The sequence below is a fragment of the Dunckerocampus dactyliophorus genome, chromosome 9 (assembly GCF_027744805.1).
Source record: "Dunckerocampus dactyliophorus isolate RoL2022-P2 chromosome 9, RoL_Ddac_1.1, whole genome shotgun sequence".
Lineage (NCBI taxonomy): Eukaryota > Metazoa > Chordata > Actinopteri > Syngnathiformes > Syngnathidae > Dunckerocampus > Dunckerocampus dactyliophorus.
In genome coordinates, this window is record NC_072827.1 from 12032885 (window position 1) to 12052082 (window position 19198).

The following is a 19198-nucleotide window of genomic DNA, read 5'->3' on the forward strand; positions in this document are numbered from 1 at the left end:
TTATACTATACAGTTTTTAACATTATTAGAGCCCTCGAGACATGAAATAACAACCCTATAGTCACCTTTACCCAATATATTACACATAATGAGATACAATAATCCATTTATGACATAAATAAGACTTATGCTCATGTGTGTTACTATTAATGTGCTCCTTAGGGGACCTGAGTGGCAGACGAACAGGAATTGACGTCAGGGGTTCAGAGTTGAGTTCTAATTTGGCGTTCAATAATGAAACGGCATGATTTATTAAAAACTGTGATAAAAAAAGAAAAAAATATATATTTCAATTTTACATATTTACTTATTGATTTATTTTGTACAAAGGTTTTTAAAGTAAATAAAAAAGTGATAGATATTTAAAGCTTTGGAGTTCATTACAAAGCTTTGTGTTTTGATTGATTGTTGGTGTCAACGTTTCATCTTTTTCTCATTGTGCCTTTCACTCTATTTTTACCATGTTTGCTGTTTTATAAATTCTATTTTGTTTTTGCAGCGCGGAAATGACAAATTAGTCACAGTCCACAAATGCCTTTTGGGCCGCACTTTGGGCACCCCAACTTTTGTGGCTCTTCAACAGGGTCGGGCTTGTGGCGTTGGCTCCATGGGCGAACTACAAATCTATTTGGCTTGTTCGCTCAGTGTTGTGGGCGAGCGAAGCAATGCTGGTTGAGGGGAGAGGGGCTGCGTCACAACAGTCAGTCCTAATGAGCGGCGTAATATTACATTTTTTGTTGTAATATTCTCGTAATTGACCGGCAAAGTCCCAAAGATCAACTAGTAGCTCGCGATGGACGGGTTGGTGACCCCTGATCTATGCTAATCTTTTCAGGCGACCAGCTTTGTTTACAAGTTTGCATTTTTGTGTTTACTGTAAATATCTGTAAGTCCTGACCCAAAACTACAAACCCTATTTTTGAAAAATGGGGATCTTGTGACTTATTTTACCCTTGATCTCAACTAAACTTTCTCCCCACTTTGTTTAATCTGAAACAAATCGAGCTTGACTTCCTTCAAAAAGTGTTCTTGAAAATGTTTTCGAAGTGTCTCAAGTGCTACTTAAAAAAAATAAAAAATAAAAAAAAACGCATGGATTCCCACTTTTTCAAAGAGTTGTTAGAGGTAACAGTTAACGGTCTTTCCTGCCATGTTTTTTTCCCACTACATAATGAGTATGAGAAAGCTGGCTGACTGCCACGTTCGTTCTAAAAACACGCCAAGTTTATCTGTCTTTGACACTCAAACTGCCTAAAAAGTTTTAATAAGATAAGAGTTCTCTCATCAGAATAACATCAACTCATAAGTCATTCAACATTCTGCCACAGCTCTCTGGTGTCGAAGTGAAAGCTGTATGTTAAGTGGCTTTAAAAATTGTACACTGATAATTACCTTGTTTTTTATGATCCATTAGCCTAATGAGACGACTCTTCATGTTTGACTGCTTCTGTCAGTCCCCTAAATGAACCAAATCCTCACAACCTTCAACATTGTATGCTGCCATGTAATCAACTGCAATATAAATGCTAGAAACATGAAATGGGCCTGCCTATTGCTTACCGCTGGCCTGGCGTTTTATCCTTACAGCTTGCTAGTTAGTCCGTTATATGAATGGCATGGTATGAAGGTCCTAACAAAGCGGCCATTTTCGACTTCGGTCGTCAATGAAGTCACCTTGATGTATGTCGGTGATATGAGATGTGTGGGGCAGTTGTGTCTGCATTAGTTGCTGCAGAATAAAACATAAAAAGAAAAATAAATATTAAGTATGAGGACTAATAGGTTGGGCTACACTTTGCTGGCAGGTCCATAGTAATCGATTGCCATTGTTTCTCTGTGTACACTATTGACACAAATAGTAAGGACAGAGCATTTTGAATTTCTGCGTGCTCTTTGCAGTGATTTTAAGACTGGTCCATATATCGTTCACATTGGAGCTCAAGTGAAGACGGCTTGGTTAGCTTATTTGGTCCACATTGCGTTCACACTTGACCAAATGAACCAGATGAGAAGAACCGAACCAAAAAACACAAATGTGAAGGCATTCTTAGCTAACATCAGAGGAGGATTTATGACGTTAGTTTTAAAATACTGGTGATCAATGAAAGCATCAAACAACTGTCCAGAAGCTAAGGAATATGATTTATAAAATCTAATAAATGAAAAATTATTCAACTGATAATGAAAACGTGATTTAAGATTTTGAAAAGGGGGTGTCATCTTATACCCGGGTCAGTACGGTCCAGTAATCCCTTGTCACATGACACTTCGAATTTCGTGGCTTCACTGTCACGGTTTTTAAACATATATTAATTAAAAGGGCTGACAATAGACAGTTCACGAGACGAGACGACACATGAGCTTGGGCCTACAAGACGGGATTTTAACTGTAAGAAAAGTGCAATGAAAAAATATGTATGTACTATCTATTGCAATCTACTAATATAATTTTTTCTACGTTACACTTTTCTGCATCCTGTGTGTATGTGCCTCCACCCACCGAGTCAAAGAGACTGTACGGCTGACAAAAGGGCTCACTCCGTTCATACCATTGTTCTATGGAACAAATACACCAAGGTGCTGAAACCGATGCACAGGGTGAACTCTCTTCCTGCCTGTTTGGAGGCGTGGGATGAGGAAAACAGTTGCCCCAAGTTTTGGAACTCCCTTCCACATGCGCTACGGTCTATCACAGCGCTATCAGTTGTTAAATCTCATTTTAAAACTAATTTATTTAATGAACAATAACTCAAGGAAATGAACAAAGAAAGTTATTGTACCCAATCACAAAAGAAAACGGTATCAGAAATATACGCACATCATTGATTGTTGACAAAGTATATATTAATGGACAACTTTTCAAAGACAGCAAAATAACTTTTTTGATTAACATATCCGCAATTCAATGTACACATTCAAACTGTAACTCCTCATCTCGTTGCTCTCGTCCACTGGACCAGCTTAGTAGGACCACTATGTGCTTTGCTGTGCTTTCTATAATCCACTCGTCTTTGTCTTTTGAGTTCACTGTTCCTATGTGTTGTAGCCCCCCCCCCCCCCCCCCCCCCCCCCCCCCCCCACACACACACACACACACACACACACACCTTCTCCAAATTGTAACATGTCTTCGGTCTTCACATTGTAGATACCGAAAAACACATGCTTAACTCGCATACTTTCAAAATAGTAACCTGGCATGTGGAAGTACAGTAAACTGAAGTAATTAATCACCTATTAGAATATATATGCTTTTTACAGGAAACCCACAAAACTCAAAACAAAACAGTTACAACTTAGACAATGTGACAAAATATTCTCAGCAATATTCAATAGCATAAAAACATTTTATTCATTCAGCCATCCATCCATCTTCTACCGCCGAGGTCATTTCGTGGGGTCAACAGCCTAAGCAGGGAAGCCCAGACTTCTGTCTCCCCGGCTACTTCATCCAGCTCCTCCCGGTGGATCCTGAGGTGTTCCCAGTCTTCCCCCAAGTCCTTCTACCAGTCAGACATGCTCTGAACACCTCTCCAGGGAGGTTTCCGGGAGGCATCCTGACCAGATGCCCGAGCCACCTCATCTGGCTCCTCTCAATGCGAAGGAGCAGCGGTTCTACTTCGAGTTTCTCCCGGATGACAGTGCTTCTCACCTTATCTCTAAGGGAGACCCCAGCCACCCTACGGAGAAAACTCATTTCAGGTGCTTGTACCCGCAATCTTGTCCTTTCGGTCACTACCCAAACCTCATGACCATAGGTGAGGATAGGAACGTAGATCGACCGGTAAATTGAGAGCTTTGCCTTTTAAACATTCAATACAGTAAGAACCCAGATGAACAGACAGTACTAAAAGAACTAAAACAAGATAAAACTGAAATTGAAAATATTCTAAACAAAAAAACAAGCTTTATAATTCAACAACTAAAACATGAACAATTTCAGTATAGTAACAAATCCACCAAACTATTATCTAACCTACTGCAACATAAAAAAGGCAACAATCACAGCAATACACAATAAATCAGGAATTACTACATATAATACACAAGAAATCAATTATATCCATCCATTTTCTGTGCCGCTTGTTCTTACCATGGTCGCAGGGAGATATTCCCGATCTCTTGACTGTGTGGCCAACATGCTAACCACTAGGCCACTGTGCGGCCCATCAATGATATCTTTCAACGTACATTCTATGTACAGAGATGAGCAAATTCAAAAAACAATACAAGCAGTTGATGTTTGTTAAATACAAGGCAGAAGAGTCTTGATCATCACAATGATGTTCTTCGTTACATATATATATATATATATATATTTTTTTTTTGCTTTTGTTTTTTTAAGGAAAGGGGAGGTGAAAAAGAAAAAAGAAAAAAAAGAAAAAAGGAAAAAATTCTTTCTTTATTCATATTTAACTTATATATTCATTTTTTTAAAATTTGTTTTGGTCTTACTGTCATCTTTTATGTATTAGTATCCTGATTATCACAGAAAACATGGCATGGAACGCAGGGAGTGAATAACAAGTGTTGTAATAGATGTGGAATAGACGGGGGGTAGGATTAAATAAGCTTTGCTTCTTCCTACTCCTGGACATGTGAAACTGTCAAAGAATGATTCATGAGATGTATTCCATTGTAACCTTCATGTTCAAATAAACTAAACCAAACCAAACCAAACCATCCAACAATATTACACTGATTTATACTCCTCTATTTGTATTCCCAACACAAACAGTTCTGGGGCATTTTATCACTGCTACTATTAAGAGTAATTGCAGAAATCAAAACAACTTCCACAATACCACCATATATGAACACCACCATTATCCCACTCATACCAAAACCTAATATAGACCTAACCCAGCCCTAATTATCACTCACTTTCATTGACAAATACAGACCTCAAAATCATAACCAAAACGCTCGCAACCCGGCTGGAGACGGTTGGTCCATCACTCATTCATCCGGACCTAACTGGCTTTATAAAAAATAGACATTCACCCGATAACCTCCGTAAACCTTTCAATTTAATAAACATAGCACAACTGGAAAAAAGGAAATCTATTATTCTCTCTTCAGACGGAGAAAAAGCATTTGATAAAGTCTTCCACACTCTCCGCTGGTTTGGTTTTGGAGAGTCTTTCATTCATTGGATACAGACACTGTACACCTCACCTAGAGCCACAGTAACCACCAATGGGATCACTTCACCTCGTTTCACACTGCAACAAGGAGCCAGACAGGAATCTCCTTTCTCTCTGTCCCTTTTTGCTTTATTCATCGAACCACTTGCAACAACAATAAGGAACAGCAATAATATCGAAAGAATGCAAAATTGAAAAAAAGAAGATAAAGTTAGGCTGTATGCCGATGATTGATTATTGCACTTACAAAACTCATACAGGTCATTGCAAGAATCATTCTCAGTTATTAACAATTTCTCCACTCTTTCCAATTACGCAATAAACTGGTCAAAATCTACATTGCTCCCACTAACTCAAGACTCATGGGATCCTGCAGCTCAAGCATCCTTTCCCCTCCTGCACTTAGGCAATATCAAATACTTGGGTATTAGCATTTCCTCCAGGCTGTCAGAGCTCTTTAATCTTAACTACGACCCATTACTCAAGAAAATAGAAGACAATCTCAGAGGCCGGAAAAATCTTCCACTAAGGCTTACAGGACGAATTGCTGCAGTAAAAATGAAAATTCTACCTTAAATTAATTATTTATTTACCATGATCCCGACCACTGCCACCGATAACTGGTTCAAATCACTTAATGCCATAACCATTCAGTTTTATTGGAAAAACAAAAAAACTCACATCTCTCGCTCAACATTACAAAACAGCAAACAACATGGAGGCCTAGACGCAACAGATTTGTGTCACTATTTTTTGGTAACCCAATTACAATACCACAATAAACTATGGATACATTTAGACCAGAGTCAATGCCAGAAAACACCCTTTGCAGATCTCCCTTTTTAAAAAAAAATCTATAACCATATCCATGGCTCTGACAGGCTGCTGGAAAACTATAAAAACCACTGATTCTTCAATAACACCATGCAAATACAAACTCATATGGCACAACCCCGAAGTCCCCCATTTATTTTCCACTTTGGCACCAAAAGGGAATTACTCACCTTCACCACTTGTTTGACAACAATACATTCATATCATTTCATTCATCCAGAAGTACGAGGTTGGGAAAGAAGAATTTCTCCACTATCAACAAATCAAACATATAAATAACTAAAAACCTATTCAGTAATAGACGATATTTTGAAAATCATTATCAATAGAAAAATAACGTCCCAACTTTATAAAATAATAACAACACAACATTAAAACATCAGATAACATTACCGTCCACTAAATGGCAAAACGATCTAGGTATATCTGCCGACCCCGAGTTCTGGGCAGACATAAATATTTATTCCATGACAATGAACACAAACTTATACCGTAACTAATACGATGTAAAACTCTTCACAGATTTAATCAAACGCAAAGTCGATTGCACAAAATGGAATTATCAGTCACAGACACCTGTTCACAATGCACTTTGGCTTGCACAGATAATTATTTGCATGCCACATGGGTCTGCACACCGGTACATTCCTTTTGATCCTCGGTAACTGATAACCTATCAACCGTCTTAAACCCATCACTGTGTCTTCTAGGAGATACCACACAAATAGACCTTCCTAATAAATAATCATTTCATCTCTCTAACTATCGCTAAGAAAATAATTTTTTCAAACAGGAAAAATAAAAAATCATGCAATATCACCCACTGGATCAATTTTATAACAGATCACATATCAATAGAAAAAAACACAAACAAACAAAAACATATATCAGCCTTTACAGAAATATGCAGCCATTTATAGATACACCAAAAGTCCACCAAAGCACCTGCATAACTTTTTTTTCCCCTGTGGCTGTTTGTTTTATCACTTTTGATTTTGTTATTATAATTATAATTCACTTTTTGCATCTATTTACATTTATTCCTGATTCATGACACATATATATATAAATATATTGCTTTTGTTTTCATTTTTTCCCGTCCTGGCCAACTAAGACCACTCTTTTTACTACATATACACAGGCATACAAAAGGGGAAGAATTTTATTTTTTATTATTATTATTTATCTGTCGGGTTTTGTTATCCTTCACATTTGATTCATAGTTTGTGCCTGTATACAGACCACCTCTCATTTAGTGACAACCCCCCCCAACATCCCACAACCCTCCACTTCCTCTTGTATAAAATTGTTGTCCTATGTTTTATGTATTGGGTTCATTTTTTCAGGCTGGCATTTGACACGTGATCAGTACAGGTATTTTAGATCTATTTTTGTTTTAAGTGTTCTTATATTTTATTCGATCTTCCCTGTTCCTATTTGTTTTAAGCTGTTTTTATTTTTTTGAAGCACCCTGGGCACCACTGGGATGTTGTACAGTACTATACAAATAAACTGATTTGATTTGATGCACTGGTTACTAGGTGTCAGTATGTTACTGCAATGTTCAGTGAGACAAACGTGCACCAGATTTGATCGCCAGAACAACAGGCTTTTATTGAAGGTTTGAATGATCTCACAACAAAATAATGTGTAACACAGTTACTGTTGCGGCCGTAACCCACGCCGAGCTAAAACACAACTCTGAACCCCTGACGTCAGAAACACATTTAGAGCAACACACACGAGCATGAGTCTTATTTATGCCTTAAATGTATCATTTTCTTTTATTATGTCAACTATATTGGGTAATATGAGTGTAAAGGTGACTATAGGGGTGGTCATTATTGGGGTGTTACTTCATGTCTAAAGGGCTCTAATAATGTTAAAAACCGTATTTAGAAGGCCATAGCGAGGTTTCCTATGCACTAACTATGAAAATATTTTATTTATAAATAAGGTATCCTACTATACAGAAATTCATTTATCACAGTCAGGTCTAGAACCAATGAACCACGATAAATGAGAGATTAGTGTAATTGTCTCTGCTTTGCTATTATCAGTTTTCGTATCATTCGGTTTTCGACGGGCCCTTTGGATTAATAATGAAAACCGAGATGCCACTGTATTTGTATTGTTTTGAATCCATGATCATTTTTATGCTACAGTTAAGCTAACTATTGAGTTCTACTTTGTTTACCAAAATGCTATGTTCCTGCTATGAACCAATGGCAGCAGAGAGAGGATAGAAACCATTTCAGTACATTATTTATTACAACTGCACTTAACGACCAGTGGGTACTTTGCCTTCATATACACATACCAGCATGTGTCTGCATGCTTTGTTCCACAAGCTCACGTTCCAAGGCAAACACACACAGATATTCCTGATTTAAATAAATTGGACGGGTTCCCCTAATCTCCTGGTTTATTTGAATGTGGCAACACCATGAACATGGACAGGAATGGACAAAATGTTTTTTCTCTGTAATTAAACTCCCGGCATTTCCCTTGTCCTGATCATTTTATCTTTCTTTAAACACGTTTCCAAGTTCTTAGAATGTGTGATCATTGTCAGATCATATCATCTCGACACGATTGTTCTCTTTTCATGGCCGTAAACAACTCGAGGGTTCTGTTGCAAGTGATGGGATTAATATAAATGTCAACACCGGCTATAACTAATTGTTCTGATATAATGGTTTCAAGTTCAGAACTATCCATCAAAAATAAAATGTTTTCACAATGGCAAAAGTAACCTGCCTGGTTTAGCCAGTCTGACGTTCCACCCTGGGCTCGAATCAGAGTCCAGCCTGGACCGTCAACTCGATGTCCATAAGTATGCACTAACATACATAGCTATGTATTTCTGCTAAGATACACGTGAATGTGATACTGACTCGCTATGATTAGCTACCTCCATATGCTTATCCCCTGATTCAAATAGCCTTGGGCGTCTAGGCATGTGAAACTGCCCTTCGTCCTCTCTGTCCCTCACATCTCATATGTAGTTTCCTATATTAACTAACATTTTTACATGAATAGATGTATTTTCTGTAGAAACAGCCTGGCTTCAGGTTGTATTGATTTGTCTACTTGCATGCAAGTTTTATTAAATTGTACCTAAATTGTACGTCATTCTCAAAGAACTTGTCTGGTCTCTTGTGTATGTGGAATCTAGCAGCAGATTTCCCTTTGACATTCAGGGAGTGAGGTTTACCAACGTGCATGTGGACAGCCACACGATGACTGGTGTCCATTTCGTGTAGCTGTGTGATTAATGTTAATAGATGAATAATAAACGGTGGAGGGTTTTGAACTCACTGATTGCATCCAGTGTTTGTTTGAAGTATGCACCACTTAAGACGTCTTCAGGTCTTCACTTGTGGTCGTAATGACTTCACTGGCTAAAGGTGCCTCTTTGGTAAAGCCTATGTTAATATTAAATTAATGGTGTGTGCAATGGAGGACTACTATTCACTCGATGAAACCAAGTACGTTCCCGTGGTACGAATTCAATTAACTATTTTTATGACAGTGAAGAAAACAGTGCTTATTTAAATTAACTCTCCCCTTGATGCATCAAGTAACAGCCATCATAAGAACTGAGCAGTAACAAGGCTTGTCAGACCCAACCGTGCTCTCTCACCAAATCTAGCCTCAGTGATGGATGGGTCATTTTATACACTGTTAATCCATCCATTTGTCAATTACTAATGGAAATTTGGGTGTTAAGGACGGCAAAGCAGGACTGGGCAACTGTCAAGTGGTTGTACGCCACCTTGCATGTCTGCTGACTATAATTACAGTGTGTCTGCAAGGTAACGAAAACGCTCCTGACAATAGTGCAATGTGTGATAATGACGTGTAATTCTCTTCATGCTTGTTATCACCCCTCATTTTCTGTGATGATTCATTTTTTGTGAAGAGGATTGACTGACCACCATGTATTGTTTTGCTGGCGAATGAGTTTGTGCTTCTCGACAAATGCTGATGTGTTGATGTCATCTGACATTACTGTCGAAGGATAATGATTAATTTATTCCCTGTCACGATTTAAAATGAGAGTATTACTGACGAGAATGGATGGACATTATGTGATATTCTATCAACAGGTTTGCAATTTCAACAAAATTATGTTTCTATTGTTGATTTCGGGGCTTAAGAGCCTTCAGAGCTGCACTGGACAATGGGTTGACAGACCGGGGCTTTTAGCTTGTTGGCTAGCACTACTTGACTTAACTCTAATTTGGTGGGTATATGTGGACCTGGGTTGCAGCCCCGGCGTGTTGTTAGGAATGGAATGTTTTTCACTCTCTTCTGGATGGGTCCTGCAACATCTATGTGCTTATCTCCAACAGAGTGATAACACATTCACAAGACCTTTCACTTGGAACAAAGGCACCCTGGTCTTATATAATCTCACACACACATAGTTTCATTATGAGTCACGCTTTCTGACTCCTGGCTGAGACGCCCAGCCCTCCTAGCCAAGGTCTGGTTGAAACCAGACCAATACACCATTTGGGGTGGTCGACATACTCGCTCCCCACCCTGATGAGGTGCTCTTGGTATTTGCTCTGTTCATTGTCCTAAACTCCGTGGCCATCCAGATTAAAGCTTATGGCCCATTAGTTAGCCGGCGAGGTGTTTAAAATTGCGGAGAGGCAGCTCAGGTTTATTGCAAATTTGGCACTGTAACGTTTCAGAGGAAAAACTACAATTATCTTGTGTTCAAACACTCAACAAAAACATAAATGCACACTTGTTTTTGCTCCCGTCTTTTATGAGCTGAACTGAAATATGTAATTTGTAAAACTTTCTATGTACCGTACACAAAATGCCTCTCATAATTTCTCTCAAATATTGTTCACAAATCTGTCAAAATATATATTAGTGAGTAGTTCTCCTTTGCCGAGATAATCCAGTGGTGCATCAGGATGCTGATTAAAGAGCATGATTATTGCACAGGTGTGCCTTAGGCTGGTCACAATAAAAGGCCACCCCAAAATGTGCAGTTTTATCACACAGCGCAATGCCTGAGATGTTGCAAGTGTTGAAGGAGAGTGCAATAGGCATGTTGACTGCTGGAAATGTCTACCAGAGCCATGTCCCCATGAATTGAATGTTCATTTCTCTACCATAAACCGTCTCAAACAGCGTTTCAGAGAATTTGGTAGTACCTCTAACTGGCATCACAACCACAGACCACATGTAGCCACACCAGCCCGGGAGCAGTAAAACCAATACAGGAAAATTTTACATTTCGGAGTGGCCTTTTATTGTGGCCATCCTCAGGTACACCTGTGCAATCATGATGCTGTCTAATCAACATCCTGATATTCCACACTTGTGAGGTTGATGGATTATCTTGGCAAAAGAGAAGTGCTCACTAACATAGATTATGACAGATTTGTGAACAATATTTGAGAGAAGTGGCGGAACCGTTGTCTTATTATGGCATCTCTCATTCTGTATGTACGTAACCACTCGTGTGAACACCGCTTACAATTCTGAACGTCAAACTATGTGGATAAACCAGGCATGCAAGGTTCGTTGTTTTATCCGTCACTAAATATCCACAGCCCCATGACATTCCGCACAACCAAAATCTCTGAACCTCTTAGCGTTATAACGTTCCATCATCCCTTTCGGTTGTGCTGATGTGGTCTTGTTCCTGCTTTTTTGGCCAGTGATGAGAACAAATGGACAGAGTTTGTTCTTTCTGCACAGGGGGAGTAATAGCTCACAGTTAGGCCCGATACACTACAGTCACACCTCAGTGGAAACTATTATGGCAAAGGAAACCAAATCATCGCAGGGGGCAGCAGGAGAGGACCCCTGTAAGTAGGTTATCTCCTTCAATCATCATTCTTGTGAGACTGGAGTCTTGTCACCAGTTTCACCTTCCAGATGGACATAATCTGCTTTTTTTGGGATGTTTTTTTTTTTCAAAATTGGACAAACAATGGGGAAGTATTGGGTCTGAATGTAGTTATTGTACAAGGGGAAGGAAATCATTTTTGAGAAGCAAAAATGCACAAATGCAATATCTATGTTCATCGCTGTGCTTTGACAATTTGTGCTGTGGTAGTCCGGTTGAGTCGTGATGAAAGATTCAGCGCTTTTTAGAGAACTGACTCTCTAAAAAGAGTCAGACCTTCTGGCTCCAAAATGGCTCATCATTTTTTTTTTTTTTTGCTTGAATTGATTTCTTACAGAAAATTCTATCGTAAAAATATCATTATATCAAATTGTATTGGTTCATTGGCTTTATTTATAGGTTCAGCAAAAATATAATTATAAAACACTAAAACCCATCTCAATTAGACAAAAACGTCCAATCTGATTGTGTGCATTATTTGTAAATTTCTGTTTACAGGGAAACAACACAATATCAATAGGATTTCTTATTTATAAATGAAATATTTTTGGAGTTAGAGCACAGAAAACAATTCACAACGTTGTACATATGGTTTTTAACCTTATTAGAGCCCTCTAGAGATGAAATAACACCCCTATAGTCACCTTTACACTCGTATTACCCTATATAGTAGACATAATAAGAGATAATAAGCCATATAAGACATACAGTAAATAGGAGTTGTGCTTATGTGCGGTGCTGTAATTGTGTTCCTGCGGAGCTGAGTGGATGTGCGGACAGAAGTGATGTTGGGGGTTCAGAGTTGAGTTTCAGCCTGGCGTGGGTAAGCCTGTGTTAGGGATCATTGTGCCTGTTGTGAGATCATTCAAACCTGACCATCGAGTCTGGTGCTTGTTTCTCTCACTGTACATTACAGTAACATTACTGACACCTAGTGACCAGTGTAGAATACGACATATCATCACAACCTTTTTAATACATTTTCTGAATGCCTTATATTTGTATTGTAGTTCATTTAGCATTTTTATACTTGAAAATGCTTAATTTAGGCAAAAAAAACACGTACAATTTGCTTAAATATGCATATGCATATATGCAAAGATGCACATTGTTTCACTTATCATAGTCCATAGTCAACCTCAAAACAGCATGATTTATTAATTAATATGTTTTGTAAAGATCGTGATAGAGCTGCGGAATTCAAAGCGCCAAGTGGCGAGGGACTACTGTACACACCAAAATATAAATTCTAATGTGCAAAACTAAAATAAAAAGCAGCATCCAGGTAACAGTTTTTGCTAGTCTTTAGTGAAGCTTGGCATTCAGAAACACAAAGTGCCTCAGCTTTCGGTCCCCGCTGCTAATTTCCTCACCTTTCCCGCTCGCTGGTGTGTGTAGCCCCTCCCGCCCCTTTGGCTTAGTGTCGACACACACGGCACCACACATTTTGACCCATCACGTGAGGGAAAAAAACGTCGCCTTCACTTCAAAGAACCGGTGTAATGACAACACATGCCACCGACCGCTACTGCGCATGCGTGTGCAAAAGCAGCTGTTTTCAGTAACCGTAAAAATATGGGTCCCTTTTGAAGGAGCGTAGAGTCTTTAGATAAAATAAGCCAATATTATTAATTATTTTGTCATTTAATATACATGTTACACTACAGGCGATTAAACGATGACATTTACAACGTATGATGCTATTCATGTGAGCATGCTCGCGATCTTTAACAGCATGAAGCAGCACTTGATATAATGATAGGTAGCTTTTTCAACCCGTTAACTGATGACATTTACGATTTATGATGATATTTATGTGAACATATCCAATATCACGATCTTTAACAACATGAAGCAGCATTATGTTACAACTTGATAATTAAAGATAGCATATTTCGACTGGCGAAATGTTTTTAAGGATATACGCTCGCTAGTTAATTACAATGTCATATTGCATTTTATAGACCTACTTTATATGATGAAAGGTAGGTGATTTATCGATGCGCTGATATCATCCCGTCTTTCACTTCAAAGAGCAGGCTCTAAGAGCCGTTTCATTTGGGACAGACACACCACAACTGCTTACAAGAATTTGAGCGTGAGCTTGAACATACCGCATGTCTGGCTAAATTAAGACGATTGGATGATGAAAAAAAAAAAAAAACATCTGCCCAACAATGCTAATATATTCGATTGGGGAGCATCCCTCCACCAAAACAGACACAAACACACCATCTATCATACCGTTCTCCATTGTGTTTGAACACGTTGCCTCAAAAATGTCAGCTGGCAGTTTGTCTGCATTGTGTGCTGATTGGCCAGCTGCTGACGGATTGTGATGTTGATGTATTTAGCTGCTGACGGCAAGCTGTTCCTGTAGTCCCTGTTTGACTGGGCCTCATCACCAGCGTAGCTTTGTTTAATGCAGTGAGATCATGAATGGTTTGCCTACTCACCCAGATGAGGGAAAGACCTTCCCTAATCTCGTCCAAAAACGTGCCTATTAGGTTAAGACTGTAAATTGTCAATGGGGTGAACGTGATTGGGTATGTGCGCCCCATAATTGATCGCTCAGGGGTCTGGAGTGTACCCCACCTATCACTCAAAGTCAGCTGAGATAGGCTCAAACTTAGCAGAGACTCGGAACAGGATAAGCGTGCGAAAATGAATGAATGATTACAACAACCTCTTGTGGCTGTCAGCGCTTTACGAGAGGGGTCTGTTTAGAAATGGTGAATAAATGGTTTAAATTAAAATTGGTTGGAAGCTACTTCATATATAATGCAAATACGTGGTTTTGGTTAGCAATTTGTTACAAAAGGTTTGATGAAAACAGAAACGTATGAAAACTGAGGCAATTTGAGGCAAACAATACATTTTATGGAGAATAATTTTTGTTTTACATGCAGAAAACGTGACTTTCTTGGTCGCACGGTGGGTTATTTAACAGTCAGTAAAAAAAAATGCATGAACGGTAAGGTAGCACGTGAGGGGTGCAATGGGACAAAAATTCAGCCCTGGACTTTTTGGTTCAGACTGGCCCCAACCAACCCCCGTTACAAGCCTTGTATTGTTTATACAAACTGTCTAGGGTTAGGATGGAACTTGCACCTTCTGCCTTGATAGGGGCAGCATGCATCATTACACCAACAGAGACTAACAGCCAGAATGGCGACTGGTATTTTATTCTATTGGTGACGGAGCCTCAGACTGACCTGACCCTGCATGCACATGTCACGGCATGGGATGCGCATCCTTTGCACAGATGGCCCCCATGCACAAAATGGGCATGGATCATGGCGCCCTACGAACAGCGTTTGTTCCGCGTGTCGGGAGGGACGGCTCTGACTATGCTAACTTGCCCCCTCTGTTGTGTTGTGTCTGTAGCGGCATTTTCCTGGGAGATTTAGTTACCGTAGTTACCAAGGCAATAAATGAATAAATAAATAAACAGCCGTCAATTGGCCCATTATTGATCGGCCCACCGGAAAACTCCCTGTACTCCCAATGGCCAGGCCGCCCCTGGCAACGCGTAGGATGCTTTGTTTGGGCACTCGAGCACAGGCCAAACGGACTAGATTGTCACGTGCAATACTGTACGAAAACCGATCTGGTGTACAAAACATTTTCCACAAAAATCATGATAAAAACAGAGGAAGGTACTTGTAACATAATTATGAAGACATTTAGGAATAACTGAAAAGGGCTTACAATACAAATGGTGACCATTTCAAATGGGATTTCTTTTAATATTGAAGTTCAATTGCTGCCAAAAATAAGCAATTTGGATCAGACCCAGGTGGAACTTTAATCTTGTTTTGTTAGTTTTCTCACATTCAAAAATGATATCCATCTGTCTATTTTTTATGCTAGAAAATTTAATTTAAAAATGTGCTGGGATTCAATATGAAATATGAATTACAGTTTCACCCGTGTGTTATCTTTATGTATCTACTGTAAGGCAAGAGTGTTCCAAGCAAACTGTCTAGATTTGTACCCATAATAGGTCCGCGACCACACAAACGCGCACGCACACGCACACACATTGTCTTGTCAGCTAACCCCCTCTAGTGCCGAGCCTCCTGCACAGATGCGCACAGGCGGCGTCCTTCATCACCTCCTCCTGCATCCTCATCCTCCTCTATTCAGAACCTCGCTGCTGCAGCGGTCCAGACGGGAGGCAGATCGCAGAGCCGGCACTTATCGGAACATCGCCGTGCCAACAAGACTGGCACCGCTGCGTGCGCCATGTAGCCTCAATGCAAATATTTTAGTGCAACATTTAACTTACAGCCGGCAGGAAATGTGTTAAACTTTCTAACAGTTTCTTGTCTGATGTGTTGATTTTTTTTTAAACCCTGCGTATACGTTGTTATTGTTGCTACCACTAAGGGATGGATGTCATTATGAGCGGCAAACAGGAGCTAATATAATCAGGAGCACAGCGAGTGGATCGGGGGATTTTTGGACGCGCTTTTCTTACCGGCCACGTTCGCTCTCGGTGACCGATGTTGCAGCAGATATGAGTTTTGGACCAAGATTTCTTCCTGTTGCACTTTTTATTGGAATTGTCCTCACTCGCTGTGGCCGCTGCAACCAAGGTGAGACACTTTTCTTCACGGTGCATCATAGAACATCTGAGCGTGGTGGTTCTGAACCGGATTCCATCATCGAATATCCAATTTTATTGATCGGTTAGTTTATGCCAACGTTTTTTTTTTTGTCCACCATTACCCAAAAAATCAATCCATATGATTAATGATTATCGCTTGTGCAAAAAAAGGTTGAGAACTGTTACTTTTTATTTGTCTTTGTTTTCCCAATCCCCCCCACCCCCTCCCAGTGTATAAAGAGTGGTTCTTAACTTGCTCCATATCAAAAGTGTCTTAAGACCATTTTTGGCAAAAATAATATTTTTGATAAAATTACGGTGAAAGACTGATTTGTAACCACGCATTTTGCAATATCGTGCAACATTTATTTCATTTCAGGCGTTCGATTCAGAGATCAATTAAACGCCTTTTAAGTGTCTTTTATTGTCACTATACACATTTAAAAAAATATTCATGTAATTTTTTTTGCAGTTCATGATTTTTTTGTGGAGAATTTTTCCAAATTTTTGTGAGATACTTAACATAGGGTTTTTGTTAGCTGTAGGCGATAATCATCAAACATGATTACGAAATTAAGAAATACGTTCTTGAAATATTTTACACCGTGCAGCAAATCTACGGAAAATATGCGTTTCACTTTATGAATTTAACTACGGAAAGAAATGAACTTTTCAAAGATATTATTATGAATTCAAACGGGAACTTCATGTAGTGTATATTTGCGCTAAGATACACATTTCCTCTGCTTAAATTCAATTTTATCAGTAAAATAGTCCAACTTTATATGCTGAGCAAAAATACACACGGCTCCAAGCATTTTACAGATGCCTTATTGGTGTAATTTTGCCTAATTTATGTCAAATCATGAAAAATAATATGGACGGCACGGAGTAGAGAACACACCGCGATCATGTATCGTGGTGTGATTATTACATGCAGATTTTTTTTTCTCTTTCTCCCCTTCAAATTCCAACTTCGAGTAGTGTTAAATAAATATGACAGCATAATGACAAACAAAAAACACCAATTGATGACTGCCTTGGAGAGTTGTTGATAAAATGTAAGCACTCTGTATGGAAATCAGCTATTATTTGACAACCTGAAGACTAATTCTAGAGTGATTTAATTACACATACTCACAGCAGCGCAACCAGACATAGAATGTTAAATGGGTGACAGAGTGTGTGTGTGGTGAAGTGTGTGAGAGTGTCGTCTTCTTTTATGGTGGGTGGGTGACTGAACACCTAAATGGTTAAGAGCAGTCAAAAGGTGATTTTTTAAAAAAATGTGAGACCATGTGCATGGTTAAATTTACCTGTGTGTATGTGAAGGGGCATATAGAAACATGCCTCAACAAATATATGATTTTTTTTGTTATTTGTTGTCGCTGTCAACATTTCAGCCTTCTCTCGTTGTGCCTTTTGCTCTACTCTTACCTTTTTTGCTGTTTTTTTTTAATTTTATTGTGTTTCTTCAGTGATGCAATGACAAATGAGCCACGGGCCACAGATGGCCCCCGAGCCGCACTTTTGTGGATCTTCGTCGGGCTTGTGGCGTGGGCTCTATGAGCAAACTACAACCCGGCTTGCTGGCTCGGTGTCGTGGGCGAACCATGATGGTTGAGGAGAGAGAGAAACGTCATTACGTGCATTATGATAGTCAGCCGCCGCTCGGAGATTTTTTTCGGAGGTGCTCGTCTCCGGAGTTGTATTTGTGTCTTAATTTTGAGGTAGCAAAGGCAGATTTTGAGCCATATTAGCATTCAATAACTACTGTTGTGTGCCCAGGCACATCACTGCGCTCTGTCACTCTCTCTCTTTCTCTTTCGCTTGTCGCTGAATGCTTGTTGTAGCGAGGCGACCCCTGGTCGGGTTTTGCGTACTGGGCTGCTGGCTGGAGCTTGTGGGTTGCGCACCTGGAAGGCAGCGAGGCGTACGGGCGTGGTTCAGTGGTGGCGTGCCTGTTGGTCAATCTCCAGGAGGGGGAGGGCACTGATGTAATAATACTTTTTTTTTCTAATATTTTCGCGCTCGATCGGCAAAGATGGACGAGTGGCTAGCGATCGACGGGTTGGTGACCACTGCTTTAACAAATCCAGAAGTTGAACCGTCTCCTGCAGTGTCTCTTTACCTTTTTCTGACGCTGAAGTCTGTTGCCAAAATCCTGAGAAGGTGCAGGACGTTTGGGAAGCATCGTTGGGCGTAAATACAACCTTAAAAATTACAAAAACTCGCAGCAAAAACTTTTGTAGACTTGCAAAAGTGCACCTTTTTCTTGTAGATGTGGCGCCCCCAGCAGGAAGTACAGGGTATAAAGCAAAGCACTCTGACCTGTACTGTAGTGTCTGTGCTGCATGGTTATGTTATGCTCATTTATATGTTATGTATATAGCATATGTAAAACAACTCCAGTTGAGCAAAGTGCTGGACAGAAATAAAATGAAATAAACAATACAGTGCAAATAAAGTGTCAATAAATACAATTCATGACAGAATAATAAATGAAATATTAAAATAGCTGGCCTTGTATGCTTCATAGCAACGTATTGATGCGTTATGATGGACTTAGACTGAGTAAGATAAGTTTTTTGAAAAAAAAACGACCTATTTTGGGCGAAAACTAATGTCAATCAAAAATTGGGGTTGTGGAAATGTGTGGGGATCCGCTCTATTGTCTAATTCAAAATGAGCAATGCAACCCTGTGTTATCTTGGCCAGCTGCAA

At 39.5% G+C, this 19198-nt stretch overlaps 1 protein-coding gene across 4 annotated transcripts in view; it reads left to right on the top strand.

Annotated features, from left to right (window-relative positions):
* Positions 1-19198, top strand: part of epha6 (eph receptor A6) — a 245183-nt gene that overhangs the window by 29970 nt on the left and 196015 nt on the right. Inside the window, exon 1 of one of the 4 annotated variants that reach the window (XM_054786682.1) lies at positions 15947-16463. The exons of the other annotated variants lie outside the window; for them this stretch is intronic. Within the exon in view, the coding sequence (XP_054642657.1) occupies positions 16385-16463 (79 nt within the window). The 5' untranslated portion in view covers positions 15947-16384. Of the gene's footprint in view, positions 1-15946; positions 16464-19198 lie in introns of those variants that run through there. 4 annotated transcript variants of the gene reach the window in all.